The 24,400-nt window shown below is 45.0% G+C and overlaps 1 protein-coding gene across 2 annotated transcripts in view; it reads left to right on the top strand.

Moving 5' to 3' along the window:
* LOC132827915 (protein kinase C alpha type) overlaps positions 1 to 24,400 on the top strand; it is a 404,683-nt gene that overhangs the window by 307,649 nt on the left and 72,634 nt on the right. For both annotated transcript variants that reach the window (XM_060844727.1, XM_060844728.1), the window contains exons 9-10: positions 16,152 to 16,283; positions 18,435 to 18,608. In XM_060844727.1, the coding sequence (XP_060700710.1) occupies positions 16,152 to 16,283; positions 18,435 to 18,608 (306 nt within the window). The remainder of the gene's footprint in view (positions 1 to 16,151; positions 16,284 to 18,434; positions 18,609 to 24,400) is intronic.

A 24,400-nucleotide genomic window follows, 5' to 3' on the forward strand; every position in this document is an offset into this window, starting at 1 on the left:
GTGCTGATCGTGGGTGGTGGGGGAGTGGGTGGGTGTGGTGTTGATCATGGGTGGTGGGGGAGTGGGTGGGTGTGGTGCTGATCGTGGGTGGTCGGGGAGTGGGTGGGTGTGGTGTTGATCGTGGGTGGTGGGGGAGTGGGTGGATGTAGTGTTGATCGTGGGTGGTGGAGGAGTGGGTGGGTGTGGTTGTGGTGCTGACCAAGCGAGCTGCTTTGATATGGTGCACAAGATGCTGTCAGGTCAGTAAAGAGTCTAGAATGACATAGATCTCAGAGTGACGATGAGGATGTGGGCGTTGGCCAGGAACACCTGCAGTTCTTGTTGTAAGGTTACATTAGTGAGCAGCTTCGTTGCTGTCTGTCTGGGTCCCATTGTACTGTTTGACTTGATGGTATTTCAGTGCACCTTGTCCGCAGGTTTGGAAGGTGCTGTCGAAAATATTTCATGTCTTGCTACTTTACAATCTAGAGACCGTAAGTGTGATCGTACATATAAACAAGCAACTGCGGTTGGCCACTTGTCCCACTCAAAGTCTGCTCCACCATTCAGTAAGATCATGGCTGATCTGATTTTAACCTCAACTTGTACACTCCTGCGTATCCTCAGCAAATCTGCCATCCCCTTGCTCATCAAGAAACTCCCCCTGCCTTAAAAATATTTTAAGCTTCTGCACCCATTGCCTTCTGCAGAACAGAATTCCATAGACTCACTACCCTGTTCATGAAAAGATGTTTTGCCATGTGTGACTTAAATGGGTACCCTATAATTTTTGAACGGTGACCTATTTCTAGATCTCGTGCTCCGTGGCAATGAACTGCAGGTGGATCTTTTACCCTAGGAGCAGATTTCAGAGTAAGCTCAGTTTATGATTCATCGACGTTCCCCCAGATCCATCCACACGTACACTGCCCATCTGCTACCTGTAAACCTGCAGCCTGGTTCTTTTTAGATTCCCTACAGTGTGGAAACAGGCCCTTCGGCCCAACCAGTCCACACCGACCCTCTGAACAGTAACCCACCCAGACTCACTTGCCCTGACTAATGCACCGAACACTATGGGCAATTTAGCCTGGCCAATTCACCCTAAACTGCACATCTTTGGATTGTGGGAGGAAACTGGAGCAAACCTACACAGACATGGGGAGAACTCCAGGGCCGGAATTGAACCCAGCTCCCTAGCGCTGTGAGGCAGTAGTGCTAACCACTGAGCCACTGTGCTGACCCATGTTGTGTGCCCCCCCCCAATTCAACGTTGATGAATAATGATTACAATAAGGAATGGGACTCAGTGGCATTTATAGGAAGGAAGAATTGTATATTTTAGACAGTTTACTCTGAGGTTGGGGGAAAATGAATGTGAAGACACTAACTGTTATCCTCCCAAACTCTCCAAGGAGAATGAGAGATCTTACATTCCTTGTTTAAACAGAACAGAATCTAGAGAGCAGTTTTATCTTGATTGTGTTAAGCTAACAGCCCAGAGTACAGGGGACCATTTGGGACCAGTGGAATGGTAATAGTTTGAACAGAGAAGATGGTGCTTGACTAATTGAATAATTTGAAGGAGTTGAATAGTGGTGACATATAGGGAATATTGGATGGTGGATTTTGTACAATTTCAGCATAATCATACAGTGTGTTCAACAATTGTCGAAGAAGTGTGTAATTGTGAAATGCAGTGAGATGTGAACGGAAAAAATCCTTGGGGACGGAAAATGTTGAAAGGCTGTTCTTGTCTTCGATGGTGAAGACTGTGTGAACAGACACTAGATCAGCCTGCCCAGTGCCTGTGTGCAGTTTTCAGAATTAATTGGGAAAATAAAATATGACACGCACATTGACTGTGTCCAGCCATCCTCAGCCTCCAAAATACAGCACAGCCAATAAATTACTCCTGACGTGTAATTAGTTCTGTTATGTGGGCAATCATGGCAGCCAGTGCCAATGCAGTGAGGTCCTCCAATTAAATTTTATTCAGTCAAGGGAAAAGTTGACACCACCAGCTCTTCGAATACTGTGTCTGGAGATCAAATATGGACAAGCCAACAGGGTTCACTAACCTTCTCTCCAAACCCCACCAACAAATATGTCTTTGTAAATCCAGCCTTCATCGGAGTAATATGTTCTGAAGGAACGAAACCGCAAGGTAACCGAAAGCTTGGTTAAAGATGTAGGTTTTAAGGAGCATCTTAAAGAGGGGATGGAGATAAGAAAGGAATTCCAGAGCTTGAGACCAAGGTAGGTCCATTTGTTTGTCGTAGAACGACTGTAATTAGAGACGTTCATGGTGCCAGGATCGGGCACGTCTTCCTAAACACTTGTGCTGGGGTGGTCAGAAAACCCAGGGCTTTAACCCAGAGCCAGTGGATACAGAGGCAGGAGCGCTAACATTTGATTAAAAACAAAATACACTGGATGCTAAAAATCCAAAACAAGAAACAGGAAGTGCTGGAGAAACTCAGCAGGTCTGGCAGCAACTGTAGAGAAGAAAAGCAGAGTTAATATTCCGAGTCCAGACTGACTTTCCTTTTGGAGCTCATAGCTGCTGGTCCTCATGTTGTGGACAGAGGGGAAGGAGGAGCAAGCAGAACAGATTAGGAGGGTGCCCTGAGTGACAGACAAGAACGTTGATTGTGGGAGTAAAGGAGAGATAGGGATGTGTAATAGGCGTAGGTGCTCAGAGTGAACAGGAGAAAATGGGTCCACTCAGTGAAGAGTTAAGCCAGTAAAACCCAGCAGAGGCGGGGGGTGGTGGTTGTAAGAAACATTATTTGAGGTTGTGGAATTCAATATTGAGTCCCAGAGGCTGTAAAATGCCAAAGTGGAAAATAAGGCGCTGTTCTTCCAACTTATACTGAGCTTCCTTGGAGGACCATAGCAGGCCCAGGGTGGGAAGATTAGTGTAGGAGCAGGAGGGGTTATTCAAATACTGATTGAGCCAGACCTACAGTGTTGGAATGGCCAGAGTATGACCTCTGACATTTCCCCCACCCTCTGTGGCTGTCTCTTTGTGATCGGACTGTCAGCAAATCTGACCCATTCACATCGGCTTAGGGCAGTTTGACCTTCTGTTTCTTGAGCTGTTCAGATCAGCCGGTTCTGTAACTTGCATTCTGCAGTGTGCGATCTCTTCAATGTAAAGGCCAGCATCTCAAAACTTCCTTTATTCAGTGAACAGAGTCATTACTGGCCAATAGAAATGGATTGGAGGTGGCAGAGAGAAAGAGAGAGATAGACAGAGAGAGAGAGAGAGAGCCCTTGTTCAGCTTTCCTCTATCGTTCAGTCAATGCTGATACCAACTGTTTACAGAATAGGTCCCAGTGGAAAAGGAGGCCATTCAGCCAGTTGTGCCTGGACTAGCTCTCTGCACAAGCAGCTCAGCTACTCCCACACCCCACTCTCCCCCATCGCCCTGCAGTTTCTCTCTTTGGGTGCTTTTCCAATTTCATTTTGAAAGATTCGAATAAATCTGCATGGGCCATGCATTCCAAATTCTAACCACAGGCTACATAAAAAAAAATTTCTCTCAATTCATTAGGACATCTCTTGTTAATCACCTCGAAGGCCTGTGCCTCTGGTTCCAGAGTCTTCCGTCAATGGGAATAGTTTCTCTCCCATCTACCCTGCTCATCGTTTTGACCACCTCTGGGAAACTGCCTCTCACACCTCTCTCAAGAGCACGGTGTTAGCCTGCAAACATTCCTCACTCTTGCAAACATCCCTGGAATCTTTTCTGAACCCTCCCCGAGGCCTCTCTTAATGCAGTGTACGGAATTGGACTCAACCCACTATTTGAGTGCATTATAACGAAGATGTTGGTCGTTCAGCCCATCGAGCCTGTTCCACTATTCAGTGAGATCATTCCTATTCTAATCATCATCAACTCCACTTCCCCATAACACTTGATTCCCTTACTGACTAAACATCTGTCTGTCCCAGCGTTGAATAGAAAATTGGAACTAAGTGTTTAGTGATGGCTGTGAAACTGTTATTGATTGTTCGGAAGAACCCACCTCCTTCCCTAATGTCCTTGGGAGAGGAAACAGCCATCCTTACCCAGTCTGGCCTACATGTGATTTCAAACTCCTGGACGATTCGGGATGAACAGTAAGTGCTGGCCAGTGACACCCACGTCACGCAAATGAATAAAGAGAAACAAAATCCCCAATGACCCAGCCATGGCAGTTTTCTGCAGGAAAGAATTCCCAATTCCTGAGAGAGGCAGTTCCTCCTCACCTTTGTCTTCAATGTGCGATCCCTTACTCTGAGATTATGTCCTCTGGTCCTAGACCTTCCCACAGGACCGAACAACCTCTCCCATGTCAAGCCCTCTAAGAATCTCGTGCGTTTCAATCAAGTCGTCTCTTATTCAGCGAAATTTCAGTGAGTACAGGTATAAGTTCATCATTCCTTCCTTTCTTTGCCTCTCTATGTCTTGATGTGTAAATCCCAGAACAAAGAGCCCTTTCTTCACCAGCCCTGCCAGTTATTCGTACACACAGACTCCAGCTCTCTCTGTTCTAGAATCCGATTCCTCATTTTGTCTCCTTTGCTCACACTTGACTATCTTAACATCCTGGGGATTTCCGTTAGATAGCCACTTCGGAACATGGGTCCATTCCCTGTATTAGGATCATACAAGCAGGAGTAGGCCATTTCAGCCCCTCCAGCCTGTCCCACCATCCAGTAAGATTAGATTAGATTCCCTACAGTGTGGCAACAGACCCTTCGGCCCAGCAAGTCCACACTAACCCTCCGAAGAGCAACCCACCCCGACTAATGCACCTAACACTACGGGCAACTTAGCATGGCCAATTCACCTAACCTGCACATCTTTGGACTGTGGGAGGAAACCGGAGCACCCGGCGGAAACCCACGCAGACACGGGGAGAATGTACAAATTCCACACAGACATTGCCCGAGGCGGGAATTGAACCTGGGTCTCTGGTGCTGTGAGGCAATAGTGCTAACCACTGTGCCACCGTGCTGCCCATCATGGCTGACCCCATGTACCTGCCTTTGGCCAATATCCCTTCAATAACTTTGCTTCACAAAAGTTCATCTGTCTCAGATTTAAAATTAAATGATCCAGCATCCACTGCTGCTTGTGGAAGAGAGTTGAGCTGTGGAGTGTCAGATGGACAAATTGAGGTATTACATTTTGGTCAAACAACCAAAGGGGAAGGGCTTATATAATTAATGACAGGGCCCTGGGAAGAACAGAGAGAGACCGAGGGCTTTTGGGATATAATTCTTTGAAATCTGCATCACATGCAGACTGGGTGGATAAGAAGGTGTTTGGAACACTTGCCTTCATTGCTCAGAACGTTGAGTAGAGGTGTTTGGACGTCATGTTGAGGTTGTACAGGATGTTGGTGAGGCCTCTTTTGGAGTACTGTGCTCAGTTCTGGTCGCCCTTTATAGGAAGGATATTTTTAAACTGGAAAGGGTTCAGAAGAGATTGACCAGGATGTTGCTGGGTTGAGATACAAAAATAGGCTGGAAAGGCTGGGACATTTTTCACTGGAGCGTAGGAGGTTGAGGAATGACGTTGTTGAGGTTTATAAAATCATGACGGACATGGGCTGAATAGCTAGGGGTCTTTTCCCTAGGGTGAGGGTGTTCAAGATGAGAGTGAGAGGAGAAAGATTTAAAATGGTCATGAGAGACAATCAGAGAATGGTTCGTGTGTGTAATGAACTGCCAGAGGCAGTAGTGGGTGTAGGTACAGTTACAATGTTGATCATAAAATCTGTACACTGTGGAGACAGGCCGTTCGGCCCAACAAAACCATACCAACCCTCTGAAGAGTAACTCACCCAGACCCATTCCCTAACCTATAATTTATCCCTGACTAATGCACCTAACCCACACATCCCTGAACACTGTGAGCAACTTAGCATGGCCAATTCACCTAACCTGCACACTTTTAGATTGTGGGAGGAAACTCACATAAACACAGGGAGAATTTGCAAACTGTCGCCTGAGGCTGGAATTGAACCAGGGTCCTTAGTGCTGTGAGGCAGCAGTGCTAACCACTGAGCCACCATGCTGCAGTGTTTGAAAGATATGTGGCTGAGTTCATGAATAAGAAATGTTTGGAGGGATATAGGTCAGAAGCAGGCAGGTTCGGCAACATGGTCAGCATGGACTGGTTGGACCAAACGGTCTATTTCCATGCTGTATGACTCGATGAGTCCTTAACCTTCTAAATTCTAGAGAAAACAGGCCTAATTTGTATAATATTTCCTCAAACTTAACCTTTGAAGTCAGGGTGTCATTCTTGTAAACCCTGCGTTGTACTCCCTCTAAGGCCTAGGTATCCTTCTGAAAGTGTGGAAATGATTCTGCTTTTTAATTGGAACATCATGTATTTGAAGCTGCAACAAATGCCACCACCAGGTGGCAGCACAAGATCATAATGTTTAATAGGGTCAGAGAGATGTACAGCACGAAATCAGACCTTTCAGTCCAACTCGTTCATGCTGACCAGATATTCCGGCCTAATCTAGACCCACTTGTCAGCACCTGGCCCATATCCCTCCAAATCCTTCCTATTCATATATCCATCCAGATGCCTTTTAAATGTTGCAATTGTACCAGCCTCCACCACTTCCTCTGGCAGCTCATCCCATACACGCACCACCCTCTGCATGAAAACGTTGCCCCTTAGGTCCACTTTATATCTTTCCCCTCTCACCCTAAACCTATGCCCTCTAGTTCTGGTCTCCCCCACCTCATGGAAAAGACTTTGTCTATTTATCCTAGCCATGCTCCAGGGAAAACAGCCCCAGCCTATTCAGCGTCTCCCTATAGCTCAAATCCTCTAACCCTGGCAACATCCTTGTAAATCTTTTCAGAACCCTTTCAAGTTTAACAACATCCTTCCGATAGGAAGGAGACCAGAATTGCACGCAATATTCCAACAGCGGCCTCACCAATGTCCTGTAGCTGCAACATAACTTTCCAACTCCTGTACTCAATGCATTGACCAATAAAGGAAAGCATACCAAACGCCTTCTTCACTATCCTATCTACCTGCAACTCCACTTTCAAGGAGCTATGAACCTTCCATCCAAGGTCTCTTTGTTCAGCAACACTCCCTAGGATCTACCATTAAGTGTATAAGTCCTGCTAAGATTTGCTTTACCAAAACGCAGCACCTCGCATTTATCTAAATTAAACTCAATCTGTCACTTCTCAGCCCATTGGCCCATCTGGTCCAGATCTTGTTGTAATCTGAGGTAACCTCCTTCGCTGTCCACTATACCTCCAATTTTGGTGTCATCTGCAAACTTACTAACTGTACCTCTTATGCTCACATCCAAATCATTTATGTAAATGACAAAAGGTAGAGGACCCAGCACTGATCCTTGTAGCACTCCACTGGTCACAGGCCTCCAGTCTGAAAAACAACCCTCCACTACCACCCTCTGTCTTCTACCTTTGAGCCAGTTCTGTATCCAAATGGCTAGTTCTCCCTGTATTCCATGAGATCTAACCTTGCTAATCAGTCTCCCATGAGGAACCTTGTCGAACGCCTTACTGAAGTCCATATAGATCACATCTACTGCTCTGCCCTTATCAATCCTCATTATTACGTTTTCAAAAAACACAAGTTTTTGAGACATGATTTCCCACGCACAAAGCCATGTTGACTATCCCGAATCAGTCCTTGCCTTTCCAAATACATGCACATCCTGTCCCTCAGGATTCCCTCCAACAACTTGCCCACCACCGAGGTCAGGCTCACCGGTCTGTAGTTCCCTGGCTTGTCCTTACCACCCTTCTTAAACAGTGACACCACGTTAGCCAACCTCCAGTCTTCCGGCACCTCACCTGTGACTATCGATGACACAAATACCTCAGCAAGAAGCCCAGCAAATACTTCTCTAGCTTCCCACAGAGTTCTAGGGTACACCTGATCAGGTCCTGGGGATTTACCCACTTTTATGCGTTTCAAGACATCCAGCACTTCCTCCTCTGTAATATGGACATTTTTCAAGATGTCACCATCTATTTCCCTGTAGTCTATATCTTCCATGTCCTTGTCCACAATAAACACTGCAAAATACATGTTTTGTGTCTTCCCCATCTCCTGTGGCTCCACACAAAGGCTGTCTTGCTGATCTTTGAGGGGCCCTATTATCTCCCTAGTTACCCTTTTGTCGTTAATGTATTTGTAAAACCCTTTGGATTCTCCTTAATTCTATTTGCCAAAGCTATCTCATGTCTCCTTTTTGCCCTCCTGATTTCCCTCCTACATATACTCCTACTGCCTTTATACTCTTCTAAGGATTCACTCGGTGTATCCTGTCTATCCCTGACATATTCTTTTTCTGAACCCAACCCTCAATTTCTCTCATCATCTGGCATTCCCTATACCTACCGGTTGTGCCTTTCACCCTAACAAGAAGATACTGTCTCTGGATTCCCATTATCTCATTTCTGAAGGCTTCCCATTTTCCAGCCGTCCCTTTACCTGTAAACAGCTGCACCCAATCAGCTTTTGAAAATTCTTGCTTAATACCATCAAAATTGGCCTTTCTCCAGTTTAGACCTTAAACTGTTAGATCTGGTCTATCCTTTTCTATCACTAGTTTAAAACCAAGTTAAAAATCACACAACACCTCTATCCTTCCTGTAGCATTTGTATCCTGGAACATTAAGCTGCCGGTCCTGTCCATCCCTGAGCCATGTTTCTGTAATTGCAATGATATCCCAGGGGTGTCAGTGTATATTGTGCAAATATCATAATTTCAAATGAAAGATCTTTCAGTTATTGAAGCTAATTTCACTTGCTGCTGTACCTCAGTTATCCTCCGCCCCTTATTTTCCTATCCCAGCCCCATCAGCTCCTGAAAAGATAGAGGCTCCAGCCAGAAGCAATACCTCACCCCTCCCCACACAATGTCAGTCAGCACAGGATCCAACCTTGCTGTGATGGCCCACATGTTCCAATAGCCTGCTAACCATAACCTGTCCACGGAGTCAAACAACACAGAAACAGACCCTTCAGTCCAACTAGTCCATGCTGAACATTATCCCAAACTAAACTAGTCCCACTTCCCTGCTCCTGGCCCATATCCCTCCGAACCTGACCTATATCCAAGTGTTTTTTAATCGTTGTAATTGTACCCACATCCACCACTTCATCAGGAGGGTCATCCAGCTCCCAAAAGCTGTGTAAAAAAAAAATTGCTTCTCATGCCTTTTTAAATCTTTCACATCTCACCTTAAAAATGTGTCCCCATTCTTGAAATCCCCCATCTGAGGGAAAAGACAGCCACATTAACTCTATCTATACCCCTCATTATTTTTATAAGCTTCTAAAGGGTCTCCTCTCAACCTCCTGTGCTCCAATGAAAAAAGTCCCAACCTACCCAGCCTTTCTTCATAACTTAAACCTTCCAAACCTAGCAACATCCTGCAACATTTCTTCTGAAGCCTCCCCAGTTTAATAATACCTTTCTTATAACTGGACAACCAGAACTAGGCACAGTATTCCAGAAAATGCCTCATCAATGTCCTGTACAACCTCGACGTGACTTCCCAACTTGTATACTCAAAGAACTGAGAAATGAGAGCAAGTATGCCAAATGCCTTTGTAACCAGCCTGTCTGTATATGATGTGAACTTCAAAGGATACCTGAGCCCCTAGGTCCCTGTTGGTCTACAACACTACCCAAGGCCCTCCCACTCATTATATAAGCCCAATCCCTTTTTGTTACCAAAATACAAAACCCCACACTTATCCCGATTGATCTCCATCTGCCATTTTTCAGCCCGTTGACCTATTTGATCAAGAACTCTTTGTAATCTTAGAACCAATCGCTATGCCACCAATTTTGGTGCGGCCCACAAAACTTACGCACCATGTCTTCTACGTTCTCTTCCAAATCATTTATATAAATGACAAACAAAAGAGGGCCCAGAATTGATCCTTGTGGGACATCATTGGTGACTGGCCTCCAGTCCAAAGAACAACCCTCCACCACCATTCTCTTGCTGATAAGCCAATTATGTATTCAATAGCCAAGCTTTCCCTGAATCTCATGTGATCTAACTTCACTAATCTGTCTACCATACAGAACCTCATCGAATGCTTTTCTGAAGCCCAAATAAACAACATCTACTGCTCTGTCCTCAGCAATCGTTTTGCAACTGCCTCAAAAAACTCAGTCAAGTTTGTGAGAGATGATTTACCACATACAAAATCGTGCTGACTATCCCTAATCGATTTTTGACTCTTATTTATTTGGAAATCCTATCTTTTAGAATCACCTCCAACAATTTTCCCACAACAGATATCTCCTTACCTCCCTTAAACAAAGACACAACCTTTGCCACTCTCCATGGGGGCACAGGGCTGAGGTGAACAGCTGTTGGTGGAGTTGTTACTAGAACATCTGCTGAGTAGCAGGGAGTGTGGAAAAGCTGGAAAATAATGTTCCATCCCAAAACGAAGACATGAATGTTGACCTGGATGTTGCTTGAGGCCACGTTAGAACAGGCTGTGATGTATTGATATATTCCGACCTTTCCACCCACACAACAAAAATATCTTCATGGGACTGTGCCTTAGCTGACACACCATTTCTGACAGTAAAGGTAAAAACATCTCAAAGTACAGAGTCTGAACAGCAGGGTTAACTTACTCTCACATTGCTGTAATTACACATCACAGAATATCTAGCAATGCGCATTTAGGGAATAAAGATTTGCCAAGTAAAACTCACTAATTAGTGTCAACCTTCGAGCTAATATCACGTAAAAAGCATTACTGTACAAGACTTCTGGGATGTCAATAAAATTAACTCGACTTGCTTCACTCCAGGCTGTTTTCTGATTAGGAGCCTATCCTTGTATAATTGCTTATAAAAGGCAGAACATAATCACAAACAGTGGGAGTTTTTTTAAACATCTCTTTTTGCACAAGGTATCTTTTAAAAAGTGAACATCGTGATGCTGAGACCCCAACATGTGCCTGTCTGGAGTCAGAGCTGCCTGGGGGAGGGGTACAGACCCTGCTCCCTCTCGAACCCCCCCCTCCCACACACACACAGCTAATTCCAGGGAGTTGAGGCAGGGCTTCCCACTGGGAGAATGGGCTGATGACAGTCATTTATCGTGTGGCACAGTGGTTAGCACTGCTACCTCACAGCGCCAGAGACCCGGGTTCAATTCCCGCCTCAGGCGACTGACTGTGTGGAGTTTGCACGTTCTCCCCGTGTCTGCGTGGGTTTCCTCCGGGTGCTCCAGTTTCCTCCCACAGTCCAAAGATGTGCAGGTCAGGTGAATTGGCCAAGCTAAATTGCCCGTAGTGTTAGGTAAGGGGTAAATGTAGGGGAATGGGTCTGGGTGGGTTGCGCTTCAGCGGGTCGGTGTGGACTTGTTGAGCAGAAGGGCCTGTTTCCACACTGTAAGTAATGTAATCTTAGACCAGCTGCAGGTTCCTCCCAGTCCTGGGCTGAAGTGGTTTGCTCTGTATTTGCAGATGCAGATATCGAAACCATTCTGCTGTGCCTGGGTTTTATAAATTCCCACCAGCCCGGGCAGGTCACTGATGTGATGGAGCTCAGTCACTACCTTCTCTCTCACAACAAAAAAAACCTCCCAGATGCTTTCATGTCTGTGCTGTGAGTCCTGTTTAAACTTTCAGGTGCTGGTGTCAAGCTTTGGGTAATCATTTATCCTGGCAATGTCAAAGAGCTGAACTATTGTCAGATAGGTGCCTGTCATCAACCCAGTGGACAGTCTGGCCTGAATATTTTAGACAATGCTCCATAATTCTAGAATCCCCAACCAGTGGAAATAGTTTATCTTTATCCACTGTGTCTGTTGTTTTAATTTGCTATAAAGGTGACAGGACCTTTATATTGTTGAGCTTTCTCTTCTGCATTCACTGTAGCTCATTCAGTCACCTGCCCCCCCGCCCCCCCCCCCCCCCCTCCCCCCCAATCTGAATCAGGAGTTAAGTCCTGCCCCAGAATCTTGGCTGATGTTCTGGTGCAGTGTTCACTGAGTGCTGCACTGTCAGAGACGCCATCTTGCAACAGCCTTCGAAAACCAAGGCCCAGTCTGTCTACCCGGATTTCCGGAAAAGATCCTGTGGCATTATTTTGGCCAAACTGGGAGATGTTACCCTGAAAACGTGCTGCTGGTTAAAGCACAGCAGGTCAGGCAGCATCCAAGGAACAGGAAACTCGACGTTTCGGGCATAAGCCCTTCTTCAGGAAACCTTTCCTGATGAAGGGCTTATGCCCGAAACGTCGAATTTCCTGTTCCTCGGATGCTGCCTGACCTGCTGTGCTTTAACCAGCAGCACGTTTTCAGCTGTGATCTCCAGCATCTGCAGACCTCATTTTTTACCCGAAGATGTTACCCTGAGTCTGTAAGACAGATGGGTCTCCTTATACCAGCATCAGTTTGTCTGGTCATTCTCACATTTCTTGTTTGTGGCAGGTTTCTCTGTACAAACTGGTGCTCTGTTTCTCACACTTCAGAAATATTTCATTAGCTGTTCAACACTTTGCTGAGTTCTGCAATTATGAAGGGTGCTAAATCAATGCAGATCTTTATGTTTTATTGTTCTGTTACATCCCAGCTTTTAAAATCCCTCTTTTCTCCCTCCTGGCTCTGGACTAAGTCAGTTCCTCGGTCACGGTGGTTAGAATCTCCTTTCTTCGAATCCCTTGTTTGCTGTTCTGTGAATTCACTGCCTTTCTGTCGTCCCGAGACCACTCTGCCTGTACTTTCCCAGTCTGATTCATGGCTACCCGTCCGATTGCACCTTTTCCCATCCCGGATAAACACATCCGTCAATTCCTTCAAACCCCAAACCCATCAGCACCGGTTTCCACTCACAGCTTTTCCCAAAGTCACTTACAACTGCACTTTCACTCTACCAGCGGCTTCCTCCTTACTCCTCCATCACTCATCGCCCACCTCCCCCACCACTCCCTCCTCACTCCTACTCCACACATTGCCCAACTCCCCCATCACTTCCTCCTCATTCCTCCCTCACTCACCGTCCACCTCCCCCACCACTACCACCTCACTCCTACTCCACTCATCGCCCATCTCCTCCGCCACTACCGCCTCACTCCTACTCCACTCATCATCCACCTTCCCCCTCACTCCTACTCCACCCATCGCCCACCTCCCCCACCACTTCCACTCTCTCCCTCAGCCACAGCGAAAGGGGAGGAGGGTACAAGTTGCACATAACTGGCTCTGACCATCCTTCAGCCGATCACTGTAGATCACATCAGGAGTTATCCTATCTTTGCCCTGAAGGCTAACCATGCCCCTCAGAAACGTCCTGAAACAGAAAGTTAACCTGAACCTCACCCTTCACTGCTGACCGCTCTGCTTCCAGCCCCTCGGCCAACATGCCACGCCATGAGCTCATCCAAACACTGAGACTGACTGCTTCAGCTGCCTGGGACTGCCCAGCCAAGAATTCCATTCAGTGACATGACCCGCCTCTTTGTGCCCCGTACTAAATCATGTGGGACGCCAGTAATCCTCCATCACCTTATGGAGTAGCTACAGTGACAAATGAGGCCATTCAGTCTTTGGAATCTATGTTGGCTATCTGCAAGAACAGCTCTGCTAGCCCCTGACTGACAGACATGCATACACACAGACAGACGGACGCACGCACACATGTGCACGCGTGCACACACAGACACAGATACAACACACGCACAGAGACACAGACACAGACACACACAAACACGCACGCACACAGACGCACAGGCACACGCACGCGTGCACACACAGACAGATACAATGCACACAGACACATACACACACAAGCACGCACACACATAGATGCACACCTACACACATGCACGCAGACACTGTCACACACACACACACACACACACACACACACACACACACACACACACACACACACACACACACACACACACACACACACACACACACCTTATCAGTTTTAAGCATAACAACCCTTTCTAATGCTTCTCTACCATTCTTTACCCATCCAGTATCCCAACCACCGCCTCACTTACTGTATTTCTGGCAGCAGTATCTTTCGTGTTAAAGGCAGAAGTCAAATGTTCATTTAACCACCTCATCCAAGTCCTCTGATTCAGTGCACGGATCCCTTTATGATCCCTAACTCCTCCTCTTGTGACCCTCTTACCTTTCATAAACTTCTGGATTCCCTTTTATATTAACTGCCAGTCTGTTCTTATATTCTCTCTTTATTCAGATTTCAAAGTTCCCCACTGAAAACCCAGCCTGATTTGTCAACATGACACCCTTTTTTCTGAAGCGAAAGCAGAAAGTACTGGAGAAACTCAGCAGGTCCAGTGGCACCTGGGGAGAGAAAGCAGAGTTAATATGTTGTGTCCAGTGATTGTACTTGAGAACCCACTTTCTGCTTCTTATTAATAACCGATTTGGCAACTGAGGTGGCCATCATCCAGCCCTTTGACCTCTCACCCCAGCTTTGGCTTTGCGCTAACCCTTCTCTTTCAAAAAGAAGTACTTGCTGTAGCCCAGCATCGACATGTGTTGCTATGGCGATGAGGAATTCATTGGGTGGTACATCGGTGGGGTGGGGAATTAGTTGTTTGGATTGCGTTGTAAGTATCTGAGACGTCACACAGCCTGGAAGCTCTCTGTCAGTTGTTTGGGTCTGATTCAATACTCAGAGCTAACCGTCCACAAACGTCGTCTCTGACAGGCCAAAGAATGGAAGTTGATTGACTGGGTTCTGTTTCTTTAATCAGAGCAGGCTTTGAGGTTTGCAGTATGTTACGATGTGAGGGCATTGTTGCCTCCCACAGGTATTCTCTCACACACCAGTTTGAGCTGAATTCTTACTGTGTCAAAGACCTGACCATTTTATTTTTTATTTAATACTGTGCAAACATGATTTTTTTTAACGTGTGATAAAATAACACAATTAACGGTGGATGCTGGAGATATGAAACAAACCAAAACGGAAGTTGCTGGAGAAACTGAAGAAGGGTCACTGGACTCGAAATATTAACTGTGTTTTCTATCCCCACAGATGCTACCAGACCTGCAGAGCTTCTCCAGCAACTTCTGTTTTTGTGTGTTTTAAAGTGTGCAGTTATTTAGAAATGATTTATCATAAATTTAGTTTAAAAAGCTTTGGTTACTTTCCTTCCATCATCCCATACATCAAACCCAGCGAAGGTGCATGCATGACAAACACAAGCTGTTAGTGGGGTAAATTACCAGTCAGTGTAGGCGCTGGGTCACGTCTTCATTCTGATGCTTTCTAATCAACCTGTTCAGTGATGTGATGGCACACCTCCAGAGAGCTGGGACTTGAATCCAGGTCTCCTGGCTCAGAGATAGGGACTCTACCACTGCACTACGCTTATATTCAGGCTTTTCAGCCTTGAGTCTTCTCATTCCAGCTGTTGCTGTTCGTGCTGGAGTGAACTTCCCCAGATTAAGATGCAGGGGAAATCAAATAGAATGGCTACCCTCCTCCCTTTCCCGTGCCTGTTATATTTCTGTTGAGTTTGCAGCCATACATAGAAAAAAAAATGCAGCGCAGTACAGGCCCTTCGGCCCTCGATGTTGCACCGACCGAAGTCTACCTAACCTACACTAGCCCAATAATCTCCATATGCTTATCCAATGCCCGCTTAAATGACCATAAAGAGGGAGAGTCCACCACTGCTAATGGCAGGGCATTCCATGAACTCACAACCCGCTGAGTAAAGAATCTACCCCTAACATCTGTCCTATACCTACCACCCCTTAATTTAAAGCTGTGTCCCCTAGTAACAGCTGACTCCATTAGCGGAAAAAGGTTCTCACTGTCAACCCTATCTAAACCCTTAATCATCTTGTACACTATACGTAGCTGGGGTTAGTGCTGACAGGAGGGAGAGGCTGTAGGGGGAAGGAAACAGTCAAAAGAAATGATGTCCTTGAACTAGTGCATGGATCCAAAGACTTTGTGCATTGGTTAACAATCTGGAGAGTCCATCAAGTGGTGACAGAGGTGTACCCTTTGAGAGCTACACATTGCTAAAATCCATCACTGGACAGTTTGTACAGACCAAATATTCCAGCCTCCAGGAATGCTGAAGCATCGTTAATTTTATTCCTTTGGATTCCTCCTTAGAAAGCCAAACTCGGTCCGGCTGGGAAGAAGGCGGTTGAGAAGAAACCAAGTTCGCCAACAAACAACTTGGACCACGTCAATCTCTCGGACTTCAACTTCTTAATGGTGTTGGGCAAAGGGAGCTTTGGAAAGGTTTGTCGGCTCTTCCAGGAGTCAGCCAGTTGACACGATTGGCTCGGGTTTTGTAGTAGTCATGATGGTGTCACTTCTCCTTCGACGCTGACAGAATCCTCAGGAAGCCTCGCCATGGCCCGGTTCACCAAGGCAACGAGGAGATGGCTGTCAGCCATCCCACAATTCATTGTCGGAAGATGACAATGAATGGAAATTGCTGATCAGAATTCCCACCGTATATTGTTAGTCTTGCTATAAAAACCTCTGAAAACGTTGCAACTTTTGAGTGGTGTGTTTCTAAGTTTTCAAATCCATGATAAGGTCATAATTATTGCTCACTGAAGGAGGAATTTTATATTTGGAGATGTACACCATGGAAACAGACCCTTCAGTCCAACTCGTCCATGCCAACAAAATATTCTAATTTAATCTGGTCTAATTTACCAGTATTTGGCCCATATCACTTGAATCCTTTCATGTACCAATCCAGATGCCTTTGTAGTTTGTACCCATCTCCACCACCTCCTCTAGCAGCTTGTTCCAAATGCCACCCTCTCAGTGAAAATGTTGCCCCTTTGGGTCCCTTTTATATCTTTCCCCTCTCACCTTAAACCTACGCCCTCTAGTTCTGGACTCCCTCACCCCAGACAAGAGACCTTGTCTATTTATCCTATCCATGCCCCTCATGATTTTATAAACCTCTACAAGGTCACCCCCTCAGCCTTTGACGCTCCAGGGAAAACAGTCCCAGCCTCCCACTATAGCTCAACCCTCTAACCCTGGTAACATCCTTGTAAATCTTTTCCAAACCTTTTCAAGTTTAACAACATCCAATAGGAGGGAGACCAGAATTGAATGCAGTATTCCAAAAGTGACCTAATCAATTTTCTGAGCAGCCTCCCAACTCCTATACTCAATGCACTAACTAATAAAGGAAACCATACCAAATGCCTTCTTCACTATCCTATCTACCTGCGACTCCACTTTCGAGGAGCTATGAACCTGCACTCCAAGGTCTCTTTGTTCAGCAACACTCCCCAGAACCTTACCATTAAGTGTATAAGTGGGAGGGATATATTGGCTCACATGAGCTTTCAGCTTGTAGAGAGTCATGGACATGATTTGCCTTTCCAAAATGCAGCACCTCACATTTATCTTAATTAAACTCCACCTGCCTCTCCTCAGCCCATTCCACTTGCTCCATGATGACAAATTCCTCATACTTGGAAAATAAAAGTAAATTTACTCATTATATTTTATCTTCTACCTTAATCCAAATTGTGTGACCCAGTTATTTATTCCACCAGCTGTAAGACTGAATATTAAATGTGAAGGGCTACAGTGCTTTTCACTTCCTGGTTTGCTATCGGTGAGGATACTTTGACGTGATTGGCTGCTTATCCTGCTCCAGGACATCATGCCTGGTGGTGCACCAGGAGATCCCTTGGATCTCGCTTCGGATTCAAACTGATGTTAGAAAAGGGGGTAATTTCCCCACAGAAACTGCTGAATCTTTATGGGCTCTTCCTTTGAGATCAGAGGGTGTTTCTGCTTCATGGCTGATTCCCATGACCTGGCCATTGCACTGGTGGGAGGGATGTATTGGCTCATGTGAGCTTTCAACTTGTCGAGAACCACGGACTTGATTAGTGCCTGAGTTTTAGTGCAAGGCCCGGGATGGGGTAGACATCAGTGCCCAATAGCCAGGTGCCCTGTTGGATTGGGGTGAGGGGGGGGTTTGCTCCTCCCTTAGGTTAGGCAGGGGAGTCAGGGCTGGGGCCTATGAATTCTGGCCCTGCCCCTGGTTGATGTAAATGAACAGCCACAGTATCAGTACTTGTGTGGCGTGTTAAATCAAAACGAAGTGGGTGAGAATAATTCACTTTGTATTAATCCCATGCTGGACTGGTGAGACACGAGCTGTAATGAAGTGTAAAGTGTTTTGAGCAACTGTTGACTAGTGATAGATAAAATTGTTGACCGATAACGCAATCAGGAATTTAGCTAAAGAAACAGCAGCTGAAAAGTTGCAATTCTGATTTGAAAAGCAGCAAGGAATGAACTGTGTTTGAGTGGTGCTTTTTTTAGTGACCTGTGACAGCGTCTGGTGAGTATCTGCCGTTGATTGTGTGCAGTTCCTTATTGATAGTCACTGTTTCCGTTCTCCAGGTCATGCTGTCAGAGAGGAAGGGGACCAATGAGCTATACGCTATCAAAATCTTGAAGAAAGATGTGGTCATTCAGGACGATGATGTAGAATGCACCATGATTGAAAAGAGAGTCCTTGCCCTGTTGGACAAGCCCCACTTCTTAACACATCTACATTCTTGTTTTCAAACTTCGGTGAGTGTCCAACCCGACAAAGAATACGTCACACAAACTGCTCGCCAAGGGACGTACTGTTTAATCGCTTCAGTTGAAAGTTCAGAAAGTTGTTGAACCAATTTCAGCACGGAGGAAGGATTATTTTTAAACGGGTATAGGTCTGTTTTGATGGGTCTAACTGAAAATGAGGGTGCTGTTTCAAAATGACACAAGCAAGGTGTTCAGTTTGGTGAAAACTCACAGTGCCCATAACTCCATGCCCACATTTTCAGTTTTGTTTAAATTAGTAAGTTTGCAGAATTGGGGATGTAGTGGACAGCGAAGTAGGTTACCTCAAATTACAACAGGATCTGGATCAGATGGGCCAATGGGCTGAGGCGTGGCAAATGGAGTTTAATTCAGATAAATGCAAAGTGCTGCATTTTGGGAAAGCAAATCTTAGCAGGAGTGATACGCGTAATGGTAAGGTCCTAGGGAGTGTTGTTGAACAAAGAGACCTTGGAGTGCAGGTTCATAGCTCCTTGAAAGTGGAGTCGCAGGTAGATAGGATAGTGAAGGTGGCATTTGGTATGCTTTCCTTTTTTGGTCAGAGTATTGAGTAAAGGAGTTGGGAGGTCATGTTGCAGCTGTACAGGACATCGGTTAGGCCACTGTTGGAATATTGTGTGCAATTCTGGTCTCCTTCCTACTGGAAAGATGTTGTTAAACTTGAAAGGGTTCAGAAAAGATTTACAAAGATGTTGCCAGGGTTGGAGGATCTGAGCTACAGGGAGAGGCTGAACAGGCTGGGGCTGTTTTCCCTGGAGTGTCAGAGGCTGAGGAGTGATCTTATAGAGATTTATAAAATCATGAGGGGCATGGATAGGGTAAATAGGCAAAGTCTTTTCCCTGGGGTGGGGGGGGGGAGCTCCAGAACAAGAGAGCATAAGTTTAGGGTGAGAGGGGAAAGATATAAAAGGGACCTAAGGGGCAACTTTCTCTCGCAGAGAGTAGTGCGTGTATGGAATGAGCTGTCACAGGAACTGGTGGAGGCTGGTACAATTACAGCATTTGAAAGGCATCTGAAAGGGTATATGAATAGGAAGGGTTTGGAGGGATATGGGTCAAGTGCTGGTAAATGGGACTAGATTAATCTAGGATATGTGGTCAGCGTGGATGAGTTGGACAGAAGACTCTGTTTCCGTGCTGTACGTCTCTATGAATCTGGAAACACTTTTCAGATTATACTTTACACAGAGCTTTGGAGCTCCTGCCTTGATTCATCCAGAACTATTAACACCACCTTCTCTTCCTTTCTGTCATCTCAACTTGTTCAGTTTCTCCTGAAGTATATCGTTCCCGCTTGCACATTCTAACCACTCTCTGAGTAAATAAATGCCTGAATTTCCTGCTGGATTTATTTGTGATTATCTTATTTATATTTATTGTTTAAATTTTGGACACATCAGAATTGGCTGCAACACATCGTAAGGGTGCTATATAAATGTAAGTTTTTGTTTTCCTTTGCTGTTTCTCAAACATCCTGGAGCGAAACAGTAACAAATACAGTAATAACTTTGAGTATGACTTTAAAACAAAGTTAAAGTCTAAAAATGTTTGCTCACTTCACCTGTTGACAATCCATAACACATTGCCACGGCAAATCTAATCTTGATAATTGCTTTTGAAAAGCCTGATTTGATGTTGGAGATCATGCAAAGAAAATCAGAATTATTTGAGATGGCTTCATACCAACTTGTGAAAATTGAGCATTCGCTCCTGATGTTAAGCACAACCTAGTCCCACTGCCTGGCGTGTGAGTCTGAAGTGATAGAGGAGATGAACACGCTGTTAGAAAGCTATGAGGTGGGGGAAGGGGAGGATGGATTTTCAAACAAAGTCTAGCAACAAGACAGTCACAAAATATTTCAGTGAGAAAAGAGTCAAAACTCCTTAAATAAAAATGTATTCATAGCGTGTGGGCGTCACTGGGGGGGGGGGGGGTAGCGTTTACTGCCTGTCTCTCGCTGACCTTCAAAAGGTGGTGGTGAGCTGCCTCCTTGAACCACGGTCGTCTATTAGTTTAGGTGCATCCACAAAGCCCTCAGGGCAGGAATTCCATGATTCTGACCCAGTGACACTGAAGGGATGGCGATATATTTCCAAGTCAGGATGGTGAGCGGCTCAGAGGAGATCTTGTAGATGGTGGTGTTCCCGTATATCTGCTGCCTTCCAGATGGAAGTAGTTTTGGGCTTGAAAGGTGCTCTCTAAAGATCTTTGGTGAAATCTTTCTGTGGTGCGTCTTGTAGATAGTACACACTGCTGCTCCTGAGCATCGGCGGGAGAGGGAGTGAATGCTTGTGGATGTGATGACAATCAAGTAGGAGCTGCTTTGTCCTGGACGGTGTCAAGCTTTCTGAGCTGCACCCATCCTGGCAAGCAGGGAATATTCCATCACACTCCTGACTTGTATGGCATTTATATAATGACTTCCTCATCATCGGAGTTGACGTGAAGTGTCGTCTGAACACGAAATGTTAGCTTGTTCTCTCTCCATGGATGTTGCCTGACCTGCTGTGATCTCCAACATTTTGTGTTTTCAGTACAGATTCTAGCATCTGCAGTAATTTGCCCCAGCTCATGTGCTTTGTAAAAGTTGTTGTAATAGGTAAGGTGACTATCCTCAACATCAAAGCAGCGTTTGATCAATGGAAGCCAATAGGAATTGAAATTGAAGCCGGTTGGAGCAGGAGGTGTGAGACATTTCTATTGCCTGAAGAAGGGCTCATGCCCGAAACGTCGATTCTCCTGCTCCTTGGATGCTGCCTGACCTGCTGCGCTTTTCCAGCAACACATTTTCAGCTATGGTTATCGAAAGGCAAATATCTCAGCTACAGGGCTTTACTGCAAGAGTTGCTCTTAGCAAAATATGCTGGACCCAATCACCTTTAACTGCTGCATCACTGACTAGCCCACTGTATAAAATCAGAGTTGGGGATGTTCAAAGCTGATTTCACAATGTTGCAACTCCTCAGATAATGGAACTACCTGATCCCACGTGTAGCAAGTATTTGATCATGGGTTGGCTAAATGACAAGTTATATTTGTACCAAGCAAAAGCTGTATGCTGACCATCTCCGATCAGAGATTCTAACCAGCTCCCTGTGACATTCTTTAACATTGCCATCACGGAGTCTTCCATTATCAATATCCTGGGAGTTATCTTTGACCAGAAATAAACTGGATCTAAGGCACAAGTCAGGAATGTGACAGAATACTATTCACTTGCCTGGATGTGTGCAACTCTTACCAACACTGTCAGTGTGCTGTTTTCTGATGAAATGCTCAATTCTGTCCCCTCAGATGGATGCGCAGAATGCTAAGACGATGATAAGGGAGTACTCCCAGTTTTCTGGCTGATACTCCTCTCACAGTCACTACCATGGCAACAAAATTAAAATCAAAAGAACTGCAGATGCTGTAAATCAGAAACTGAGGAAGGGTCACCGGACCTGAAACGTTATTTCTGATTTCTGTTCACAGATGCTGCCAGACTTGCTGAGCTTTTCCAGCAACTTGCTGTTTTTGTACCATCAAACCCAAATTACCTCGTCACTGATGTGGGACGAGTCTGCTGTTTGCGGTATTTGTCTTTGTAGCAAGCTGTACTTCAGTAACTACGATGACTCAGACAGCATATTCCAAACCTACTTCAATGAATAAAAAACCACCTAGAACACTAGGACAGCAGGCAGATAGGAGCACCAGGGAGTGAGTTCACCTCTGAACTACTCACTATCCTGACTTGGAAAAATATTGCTGTTCCTTAGTGTCGCTGGGTCAAAATTTTGGAATTCCCTTCCGAAGGATGTTGTGACTTTATCTACACAACATGTACTAGTTCAAGATGGCAGATTCACAAGGGCAACCACTGACAGGCAATAAATGTTGGCCAGCAATGCCACATCCTATAAACAATTTTATTAAAAAGCTTATTTTTAAAATCTAGCTCCAGATGTTGTAAAGTGTGAGATATTGGGTTCCAATCCAACTCCAGTCGATGGAGTGAAAATCATTATCTGCTGCCTGTACATAGTGTCAGTGAGATAGGTTTGTCAAGTCTTAACCAGGAGCCCCATAACACAAGGCCATTCTTAATGTAGCACATGAATACATTGTTCAACAACATCTTATCACATGAATGGATTTGTTACAGCACGGGGTAGACCCCTCTGCTAATTTAAACTAGCAACACGGAAAAGACTTACTTCGTGCTGTAATTGTGAAAATTCAGGAGGCAAAGAGCTATCCCAAAGTCAATATTTAAAGTACAAAAAAAATTATGAACTTTATTCTTTAAGTCTAACAGAGAATATTATTTAACAACTATTTATAACTCCTTTCTCCAAATGTATCTTTTATCTCCCCCTCTACAATACTGGTCCAATAAAATCCCAGATTAAGATTTACAAAAAGTTCAAATTTCAAAACCAGCCAGTGGTCAAATCTTTGTATCTTCCTTTGTAGATTTGCTCTCCAGGTCGGTGTCGGTGTTTTTGTTACTATGCACACTCCTTCTCCAAACAGGTACCTCTCAGAGAGTTCTGACTAGCAACCTACATCTGTTGGTATTTTGGCCGTTCTCTTTGCTGCTCTTTAGCATTCTGGGTAACTGTTCAAAACGTCTGATATTTATAACCCAAAACATCAGACCATTTCATTGGTTTTAAAAATGTCAAAATATTAAATTCAAACTTGATTGGAATTTGGTATCTTGGAGCATAATTTAAACTGATTGGCCGAATTTGAATTTGTTTTTGTATCCTGGCAACCCAGCTAATATAGCTGTCTGACCAAATGTTCAGAACACTTGGTGCTGTGTCAGTTGATTCTGCTAGCTTTTGACTCTCTTAAAGGTACAGTACCTAACATCTTCATAACAGATTGATCTAACATTTGAGGTTGGACAGAAACCTAAAACGAAAAAATATCTTGTTCCTTGCCACTAACCCTTTAGCTAATTCTCAGTAGTGGGAAACAGAGAGAGACAGAAAAGCAAATTTGAGTACTGTGGTGATATTGTCATAGTTACATCTACCAGACTACATTATTCCGCTTTGGTAGCTCGAATGCAAATACACCAATCAGGGTGCATGTCAGGGTGTTTATTATAAATTGTCTGGTGAAAACATAGAAGATAGGAGGAGGCCATTCAGCCCGTCAAATCCCACTCCACCACTCAGCTTGAGCATGGGTTGATCCTCCATGTCAACAGCATCTCCCCATACCCCATGACACCTATAGAAATCTCTCTGTTTCTATCTTAAATATATTCTATATCTTGGCCTGCACAGTCTCCAGCTGCAGAGATTTCCACAGCTTCACCACCCTCAGAGTGAAGAAATCTCTCCTCACCTCATTTTTAACCAGCTTTGCCCATGTTCTGAGACCGTTACCCCTTGTTTTAAATAGCCTTGCCCATATTCTGAGACTTTTACCCCTTGTTTTAAACCACCCTCAGCATTCAGCCTGTCCAACCCTGTCTGAATTGGGCACATTTCAATCAGATCCCCTCTCATTCTTCGAAACTCCAGTGAATACAAACCTAGAACACCCAATCACTTCTTACCCGATAAACTTATCATCTCAGCTATCAGCCTGGTGAACCTTTGCTGCACTCCTTCTGTGATAGATGTATCTTTTCTACAGTAAAGAGACCAAAATTGCACATAATACTCTGGATATGGTCTCACCAAAGCCTTGGAATGTTAATCGTCTACTTTGGACTCTCTGAGCAAACTGATCTATCTTTGTGCCAACACCAGCATTT

This window comes from Hemiscyllium ocellatum, chromosome 25 (assembly GCF_020745735.1).
Source record: "Hemiscyllium ocellatum isolate sHemOce1 chromosome 25, sHemOce1.pat.X.cur, whole genome shotgun sequence".
NCBI lineage: Eukaryota > Metazoa > Chordata > Chondrichthyes > Orectolobiformes > Hemiscylliidae > Hemiscyllium > Hemiscyllium ocellatum.